Here is a 9542-nt window from a genome sequence, read left to right on the forward strand (position 1 = left end):
CAGAACTGGGAACAGTGCCAGAGGCCTGACTTCTTGTCCAGTTAGATGGGGTGAGGCTCTGGCAGGACTGTGTGTGTCAGTTTTTCCTCCAGCACCCCTGGTATATCTCACAGAACAGGACAGGTAGGGGCCAAGCAGATGGCTTCTGTGCATGCAAGGTATGTGAGCCCCATGGGCAGAGTTCCAAGGAGGATCAACTTGGGGGTTATACCCCAAGGAGAATGGTGAATCAGTCCTGGTGTATGGTTCTGTGGAAGATAGTCCAGACCTGCAGGAAGCAGACTAGATTGAGTCTGTTCTGACCAAAGGAAGACAACCGCAATGGGCTCAGAAACAAAGAAAAACTTTATTTTCCATTAGCACCTCCCCCTCTTTATATCCCTAAGGACCCTAAATTTGGATTAAGCTATAAGCAAAGCATGACAGATGAAGCATGTTCCTATATTTGGGCCAGCTCTTTGTTCCAGTTTCTCTTGACCCCACTAGCCACCAAGGGCAGGGACAGGTAAGTGGCTAGCATGAGGTCCTGTCTCCCTCACTGTCCTTTCTTGGCACCACTCCCCTTTGCAACCTGGCCTGCCCCTGGTTAGTCTGGAGGTTTTGTTTCCACAGCTGCTCCCAGTGGTCCTCTTAGTGGCATCTAAGCTGCAGGAGTCCGTTTTTCAGTGGGGCTTAAACTCCAGGGGGCCTCCCTTCCATTTTTCCATTCTTCATGACTGGCCATATTGGTGATTCTATCACCAGAACTTTCACCACTGAGAGTCTGGCCCTTGGATACTTTAGTCCCCCAGAGATCCAGGTCATGGTGCTCTGGCAGACCCTCTAAGAGTCCCTCCAAGAAGATGCGGTCCTCTTGAGGCCTAATTCTCTGGCAGTCAAGCTCTTTATGGCTTGGTGCTCCTGGAAACGTGTCCTTAAAGTGTGGGTCTTCATGGACAATATGTGACTGTGTCCTGGCTTTCCCAGAACAGGGGATTTTAGGAGTCTGGTCCTCCAGAGAGTTCCTCACTTGCTGGACCATCCCTCCCAAGCTCTGTTTTCCATGGCCTGGCTTTTTAGCCAGGTTCTCAGATGGTGTGGACAGCTGTGGCCCAGCTCTTCTCTGGCCTGGGTCCCTGTACTTGGACCCAATAGTATTTTTGTCTGTAGAGCCCAGTCTTTCTGGGGATTTGCAAGATTGTGATGTGAACCCCCAGTAGGCGTCATTTGTCTGGTCTGTCTCTCCAGTGGCTCTGTTGCTAGAGGGCTGATCTTCTTTTGTGGGGCTCTCACAGAGCTGTCCGTCTTGGTCTGGACACCTGCTGGCCTTGTCCCTGGTCTGACCGGCCTCTGGGGACCTCAGTGTTTGTTTGAGGATTAGATACTGTTGGAGAAGAAAACAGACAACATATGACAATGTCCAGCTTGGCTGAGAAAAGAGGCTGCTGACCCCAACCCTAACATACATAAAGAGCTCCCAGTTAGTACCCACCTCCTTACGGCTATTGATGGCTTGTTGAAGCCACAGCAATTCCATGGCCAAGTGGCTGCGGAGTTCCTGCAGCTCCATCTGGCTGTGGGGAAGTCCTGGACCTGCAGTTTCTATGGGAGTAAAAGACAGAGGGAGAAAGCTTTGAAAGGTGGATAGTGGGCACATCAGCCTCATGCCCAGCCCTGTTACTTCAAGAGGCAGAAAGAGGGCAAGGCAGCTCATCTAGCACATGCCTCTAACCTTCAGACAGGACAGCAGGGACCCACCAAAGCTGGGTTTGGCCCTTTTCTAACTGAAGTACCTGGTTTCTTCATCCATTGCCAATCTGCACTTCTGTCTAGGTGGGCCTTCCCACTCTGCCCCTGAGGTCTGGCATCTGTGTGGGGCAATCTTCCTTCCAACGTTGAGTTCTCTCTCGACACCTTTAGTGTGGTCTTCTCACAGATGGCCTCTTTCTCGGGCTTCTTACACAGACAAGTTGGTTCCGCCCGCTTTGGGTTTGTCCTCTCTCCAGCTTGCAGGATCCAAGGGGATTTTGCTTTCTGAGAAATCAGACTCTTGTTACGTGGGCAACACACTTCAGGGAGTCATGCCCGCAGGGATTAAGGATTGGGGTGAGGTGAGCATTATCACTACCAATGAGAAAACATATCAGTAGAAGGTATGGGGTTCAACCTGTCCCTTAAAATTCTGCCTGGGTAGAGCCCGAAGGGATAGCATGGAGGCAAGCCTTGCATGCAGAAGGACGGTGATTCGAATCCCGGCATCCCATATAGTCCCCCGAGCCTGCCAGGAGTGATTTCTGAGCGTAGAGTCAGGAGTTGCCCCTGAATACTGCTGGGTGTGACACCCCCCCCAAAAAAAATTCTGCCTGGGTAACTTAGACTCCTTCCCTCCTCTTGTGGGGGTGTCTACTACCTGTGGAGGAAATCGGGGCGTGGGAATCCAGCCCTCAGTCCACTGCAGCGTGCCCAGGTCGCCGTCGATCTCTCGGACAATGGCCTCATACTCAGCTCGAAGGCTCTGGAAGTGGCGACGCACTAAGAAGCCCCGCACACAAGCCTGGTGTGGACAAGGGAAGAGAAAATCCTTTGTCACTGCACAAGTGGGGTGTCTCGTGTGTGTGTGTGTGTGTGTGTGTGTGTGTGTGTGTGTGTGTGTGTGTGTGTGTGTGTGTGTGTGTGTGTGTGGGAGGATTCTCAGGCAGTGATCGTCCTGGTAGCTGCAACAAGACCTAGGGAACGCAGAGGTGAACTCTGTGCTCAGTGACTCGGAGGGTCCTGGGCTGGACTGATCTCCTCTTCCTTTCACTCATGACCAGAGCCCTAATCCCACAGAAGCGTGCGGTGGAAGTGCGGGGCGCGTGGGTCCCAGCATACTCCCAGGTGGTGGGCATGACGGGCGCGCGGGTAGAGGACTAAAGGCTTGATCCTGCTGATGGGGAGTCCTGATACCCCCGCACATCCCGCACCTGCAGCATTGACACCTTCCGCTCCAACGGCTTCAGCTCCATCCGGGTACCAACCCTCCCGCTGGGCGCCTGCGCAGTGCGTCACTTGTGCGCGCCGCGCTCAGGCCCGCCCCCGCCGTCTCCACGGCAACCGTCCCCTGGGGCCCCGCCCTCTCCGGGAGGTGGGGCTCCCAAACCGGAAGTGTGCGCTGCCTTGGCGTTTCCACCCGAGCGGGCCTCCGGCGGGCCTTGGTGGTGGCGTAAAGGCGCTTTCGGGGAGGGAAGACACGAGAGTCGAGCTTTTGCATGGTTTCGATTTTATTCCATCCAGTGCCCCCCTCCACGTAGCACCTGGGGGGCGGCGGAATATCGAATTGTAAAAATATCACAGTTTTGAGGGAACGAGACGGGCAGTCCTGGGGCGAGGCCTACGCCGCTGACTGCTCTTCGGGCTCTGCGTTCTCGGCCAGGTGCAGTTTCTGTCTGTGCCAGTCAAGGACCACCGAGATGAAGCTTAATGTGTACATTGGTTTCAACTTTTGGGGGTTGTTTTTGGACCCCACCCAGTGGCTCTCAGGGGTTACTCCTAGCTCCAGCTTGGGGTACCTAACGGGATGCCAAGGATCAAAACTGGGTCAGCCACGTCCATTGCAAATGCCCTACCTGCTGTGCTATCGCTCAAGGTCCTGAGAACCATATCATTGAAGGAATAACACCAGAGCCATCTCTCCTGACCCTGAAGTAGAAGCCTTCGCTAACCCTCTTTGTTCAGTGGCTTAATGGCTTTTATTTTGGGGAGCCACACCTGCCTGAGGTGCTCTGGAGCTAGTCTCAACTTGTACTTGGGAGGCTGAAATTGTGTTTGATTTTAGCTATGCCAGTTTCCAACCAGGCTTCCTGCATGCAAAGCATGCTCTGGCCAGCCATTGCACTTGCCTTGTGTACTTGCTTGCCTTGTTTGCTTGCTTTCTTGTTCTCTGTGTGCTCAATGTACCATATGTGGTGCCAAGGATTAAACTGGGAGTGCAACATACAAGGCATGTACCCTAACCCTTATATATCTGCACCCCTTGTGCTTCTTTCTTGATCTAGATCCAACAGTACTTACATCATACTTTTTGGGCTAGTACTTGATCACCAGGAGGTAGTCTAAATCAGTAAATATATGTCCAGGGCCAGGATAAGGCTCAGTATTATTCTGCCTTGTATTTGTGAAGCCCTAGGTTTGATCCCTGAAAAATTGTTTAATCTGAAGAAATAGGAAGACTTAAGAAACTCGGCTATGGGGGCCGGAGAGGGCATCCCATATGGTCTCCTAACCTGCCAGGAGCGATTTCTGAGCACAGAGCCAGGAATAACCCCTAAACGCTATCAGGTGTGACCAAAAAAAAAAAAAAAAAAAAAAAAAAAGATTGGAGTTAGCTAAAGTGCTTGCAAAGATTTTAATGAATCTTTGGACCAGAGATCTGATACAGAAAACAGCTGATAGAGTGCTTACCTTGCATATATTTGACCCAGGCTTAGTCCCTGGCTCCCAACATGATTTCCCCAAGTTCCGCCAGGAAAGATAGCCTACTATAGAGTTAGGAGTAAGCCCTGAGCACTGCCCCAGTGTGCCCCCTGAAAAAAAAGTTAAAAAATTCCCAATAGTACAGTGAGTATGGTACTTGCCTTACACACAGTCAAACCAGTATCTAACTTTGCCATCCCATATGGTCCCCTGAGCCCTCCAGAAGCAGGGATACCAAAGTCTTGAGGATTGGCAGGTATGTCCTCCCCTTTTAATATTTGGGAAATTTCTTTCTGCACTACATATCCATACACACACTACATCATGTTCCCTTCTCTCTCTCTCTCTCTCTCTCTCTCTCTCTCTCTCTCTCTCTCTCTCTCTCTCTCTCTCTCTCTCTCTCTCCTCTCTCTCTCTCTCTCTCTCTATCTCCTCTCTCTCTCTCCTCTCTCACTCCCCATCCCCCCCCCAGAAAGGATACATAGAATTACTAAGATCTTCCAGCTGTCAAGGGAAAGAAAAATGAAAAGTTTCTGTAAGGAGGCAACAGGCCAAACCCCAGATGCTCAGGAGATTAATCTGGTAGGAATCGGGGTCCACAGTCTTGTCAGTTTTTCTCCAAGGGCAGAAAGAGGGATGGTCTGGGAGCATGCACCCCTCCATCACACCAGTTCCCCAGAAACCCACATTGCTCAGCAGCTGGTCCAGGTTGCGGTCTGCCATGGTCTGCTTCTGCTCCTCAGGCAGTCCCTCCGCGAGCCCGCCTTCCTCCTCTTCCTCCTCCTCCTCCCCACACACGTCCAGGCTGAAGTGCAGCCGCGCCAGCTTTTCCTGCATTTCCCGCACATGCTCCAGCTGCTCGAAGGAGCATTCCTTTCCTGGGCGACATGCAAGGAGTGCTGAGAACCAGGGTGGGTGTCTGGCCACCCCCTGCTCCCAAGACAAGCCCCCAGCTCCCCAGTCTGTCCCACACACACTCACCAAAGGCCTGCAGACGGCCTGAGTGGAAGTCATTGAGCAAGCTGAGCAGCCCCCCCTCCATCTCATAGACATCTGTCACCTCGGTCAGGAAGGAGTGCTGTAGGGGGGTGCCTGCAGGACCACCCCCCCCTCCAGCCAGCACAGGGCGGCCCTTCTCCTTGCCTACCCTGAGGGGAAATGATGTGGTCTCAGGGTGGGAACAGAAAGGAATCCCAACACTTCTTTGCCATCTCTCATGCCTAATATTCCCTTCTGTCCACTCCCTACTCTACAGGCTGTTTGCTCCTCCACCAGGGCCCAAGAGTGGTAAAAGGAAGGAGTGATGAGGTCCACGAAGACAGAAGGGCAAAGTGGCTTCTTCTAGTTGATGATGTGGCCAGAGCCATCTGGACGGGGGCTCCTGAGTTCCCCCTGCCTCAGCCCCCTCTACTATATATAGCTCTGGCCTTAATATCTTTTAAACCAGTAAAGTCCCTCCCTTAACTGAAGCATTCTCTACAGCCTCTTGTCCTGCTGCTGGCTCTTTGTCCTGAGGTACCCATTGCCCTATCATTCCTGTATCCCCTATGACACCCCCCCCCCCACACACACACACTCTTGAGAATAGGGGTGTGGGAGGCATCTGAAACCTTAGATGCTATCTCAGCAAGCAAGCCCAAGCAAGCCATCAGCTGTTGATTAGTTATTAAAAACTAAAAGTCCAAAAATAGTTTGAGGAGTAAGCTTTGCCTCCAAGTACCTGGGGTGATTAAAAGCAAAACCAGAAGGCCCCCTTGGTCTGCCCACCAAGGTTTAGCTAAGAGGTGGGTCTCTCTCTCCCTCCTAGCCCTCCTTCCTTCTCACCAACCTCTTGAACTTTGCACGTTGCTTGGGGGAAGGCAAATGAGGGAGTCCCAGGGCCAAAGAGCCACTGTGGCTGGTTGGCACAGGGACCCTGCGTAAGGTGCCTGATGCCTGGGCAGGCTGTGCCAGGCAGGGCTTAGGGCTCCTCTTCTTCTTCTTGTCCTCCATTTGGAGCTGGGGGGAAGAGAGGGGTAAGGTTATTCTTGCTCCAGGGACCCCCGAGAGCTACAAAGGAAGGGCACTAGCACCTCTTATGTGTGCAGTGTGATGGGGCACATAGCACCCTGACCGTCAGGGGCCTCTACCTATGCATCCTCCCCCTCCCCTTGGCCTTTAACCCCCAAACTAGCTCCAGGCCCCAGGGACCTGCAGCCTCAGCCTGTGGAGTCAGGCAGTCCAGCTGCTGTGATCTGACCCTGAGTTTGTTCGGGCTGGAGCCATACTGAGGATCATGGGTGTCCTTACCCAGATCCTGTTTCACTGACCAACTGCCTGGCAGAGGCTGTCTGTCACATGCTGTCAACACAAAGGTGACCAGCTGTCAAAGGGGGTGCCTGGAAGGAGGGTATTTATTCCTCCAGGGATGGGCTCAGCCAGGAGGAAAGGAGCACTCCCTGGGGTCTCTTTGTCCACAAGGGCTTCAGGGGAAGCCAAGAATTTCCTTTGACAGAAGACCAGTTCAGCGCTTCTCCCTCCCGTTGGGAAGTCTCCGCTTGGCATTTGTAGCTAGGGGATGTCTCCAACAACGGCTGTGCCTGTGGCTAGCACTGCCCAACCTCCGGTGGGGACTCCTCCCTGAAAGCTTCTTGCAGGGAAGGAGGTCCAGTCAGGATTTGTCTGGAGCTGTGGCCAACAAGGCTCCACAGGGGAGGTGACAGAGCCTTCAAACGCCAAGTGGCAGGCTGGTACAGAGGGGGTGTGGTGGAGGGGAGAGAGAATCTGCTGGGCTGCTGTGCCATTGGTCCAGTGAGAGACTTGACACAAGAGAGGCTCTAGCTCTGCTCCCCAGGAATGTTTAGGGGCAACCTGGCATCGATTTTCCACTTTCCGGAAAGCCAAATTGAATGCCAGCTAACCTTCGTCCCGGAACCAGGTTCCAAGATGGAATGTGTCACTCCGTCCCAATCCCACCCTCAAAGGGGAACTGACCTGGAGGTTTGGGGTCTGGAGCGATGCTCACGGTCCTTCCCTCCGCCCTCTGCCTTCTCCCAGGGAGGAACTGCTGGAAACTGAGCTGGCAGGAAGTAATTTGCATTTAAAGAGAAAGTGACCTTTTTTGTTTTTGTTTATTTGTTTTGATTTTTTGGGGAGCACATCCCAGTGTTACTCAGGGGCTACTTCAGGCTCTATTCTCTTTGCAGGGTCACACGAAATAGTGTTCAGGAGACCATGCAGTACCGAGATCAAACCTTGGCTTCTTGCATGCTTGTGTGCTCAGCCTGCTATCTCTCTGGGCTTGAAAGCTACCTTAGGAGCTTGGGAGAGGGGCCCGGAGAGATAGCATGGAGGCAAGGCATTTGCCTTGTATGTAGAAGGACGGTGATTCGAATCCTGGCATCCCATATGGTCGCCTGAGCCTGCCAGGAATGACCCCTGAGTGCTGCCAGGTGTGGCAAAAAAAAAAAAAAAAAAAAGCTTGGGAGAGAATAAGGATAGAAAGAATACCCCATTTTCTTTCTTTCTTTTTCTTTCTTTTTTTTTTTTTTTTTTTTTTTTTTTTTTTTTTTTTTTGGTTTTTGGGTCTCACCCGGCAGTGCTCAGGGGTTACTCCTGGCTCCATGCTCAGAAATTGCTCCTGGCAAGCACGGGGGACCATATGGGACGCCTGGATTCGAACCGATGACCTTTTGCATGAAAGGCAAATGCCTTACCTCCATGCTATCTCTCCGGCCCCTCTTTCTTTTTTTTTTTTTTTTTTTTTTCTTTTTATTTTTGGGCCATACCCGGCGGTGCTCAGCGGTTACTCCTGGCTGTCTGCTCAGAAATAGCTCCTGGCAGGCACGAGGGACCATATGGGACATCGGGATTCAAACCAACCACCTTTGGTCCTGGATCGGCTGTTTACAAGGCAAACACCGCTGTGCTCTCTCTGGGCCAGAATACCCCATTTTCTTATTTATTTACTTAAGCTAAGAGGTTATTCCTGGCTCTGTGTTGGGGATTGAATCCAACCCCCAGTAAGCCATATGTAAGTGTCTTACCGCAGTACTATCTCTCTAGCCCCCTTCATTATTTCTATTTTTGAGTCACACCCAGCAGTGGTCAGGGCTTACTCCTGGCTCTGTGCTCAGGAATCACTCCTGGCAGTGCTCAGGGGAGCATATGTGGTGCTGGATATGAAGGTGCTGGATATGCTGGATATGAAGATTGTATGCAAGGCTGTACTATCTTTCCAGTTCTAGAGCACTCCATTAAAATAGTTTTTTCTGGGGGCTTGGAGCAGTAGCACAGCAGTAGGGAATTTGCTTTGTATGTCGTCTATTCGGGACAGACCTGAGATGGCCCTGGGATGGACTCGAGTACGATTCCCAGCATCCCTGAGCCCAGAGCCAGGAGTAACCCGAATGCCACTGGGTGTCCCCATTTCTAGGGCTAAAACAATAGCATGGTGGGTAAAGCATTTGCCTTGCACATTGCCTGACTCAGGTTCAATCCCCAGCATCCCATATGATCCTACAAGCTTGCCAGTGATTTCTGAGTGCTGAGTGTTCAGGAACTCTTCCTGGCTCTGTGCTCAGAAGTAACACCTGCCATTTTCTCATGAGCGCTGCCAGTGCTCATGATACCATTTATTTTGTTTTATTTTTTTGTGCTTTTTTTTGGGTCACACCTGGCAGCGCTCAGGGGTTACTCCTGGATCAATGCTCAGGAATTGCTGCTGGCAGGCACGGGGACCATATGGGACGCCGGGATTCGAACAGATGACCTTCTGCATGAAAGGCAAACGCCTTACCTCCATGCTATCTCTCCAGCCCCTTATTTTATTTTTTATTTTTATTTACTTCTTTTTGCTTTTTTGGGCCACACCTTGTTACGCTCAAAGGTTACTCCTGGCTTTGCACTCAGAAATCGCTCCTGGCGGGCCCGGAGAGATAGCACAGTGGTGTTTGCCTTGCAAGCAGCCAATCCAGGACCAAAGGTGGTTGGTTCGAATCCCGGTGTCCCATATGGTCCCCCGTGCCTGCCAGGAGCTATTTCTGAGCAGACAGCCAGGAGTAACCCCTGAGCAACGCCGGGTGTGACCCAAAAACCAAAAAAAAAGAAATCGCTCCTGGCTCAGAGGACCA

At 52.0% G+C, this 9542-nt stretch overlaps 2 protein-coding genes across 2 annotated transcripts; both read right to left on the bottom strand.

Annotated features, from left to right (window-relative positions):
* Window positions 1-327: 327 nt before the first annotated feature.
* On the bottom strand, window positions 328-3084 carry IQCC (IQ motif containing C). Its single transcript, XM_049774860.1, has 5 exons — window positions 2943-3084; window positions 2390-2533; window positions 1773-2013; window positions 1472-1581; window positions 328-1363 (listed from the first exon to the last, which is right to left on the bottom strand). Exons 1-5 carry the CDS (start codon window positions 2982-2984, stop codon window positions 641-643), a joined length of 1260 nt encoding a protein of 419 aa, XP_049630817.1. The 5' UTR covers window positions 2985-3084; the 3' UTR covers window positions 328-640.
* Window positions 3085-3221: 137 nt separating this feature from the next.
* Window positions 3222-7449, bottom strand: CCDC28B (coiled-coil domain containing 28B). Its single transcript, XM_049775060.1, has 6 exons — window positions 7405-7449; window positions 6260-6429; window positions 5413-5579; window positions 5119-5309; window positions 4913-4935; window positions 3222-3404 (listed from the first exon to the last, which is right to left on the bottom strand). The coding sequence occupies exons 2-6, from the start codon at window positions 6421-6423 to the stop codon at window positions 3350-3352; spliced, it is 600 nt and encodes a 199-aa protein (XP_049631017.1). The 5' UTR covers window positions 6424-6429; window positions 7405-7449; the 3' UTR covers window positions 3222-3349.
* Window positions 7450-9542: the final 2093 nt, after the last annotated feature.

Source organism: Suncus etruscus, chromosome 6 (assembly GCF_024139225.1).
Source record: "Suncus etruscus isolate mSunEtr1 chromosome 6, mSunEtr1.pri.cur, whole genome shotgun sequence".
NCBI lineage: Eukaryota > Metazoa > Chordata > Mammalia > Eulipotyphla > Soricidae > Suncus > Suncus etruscus.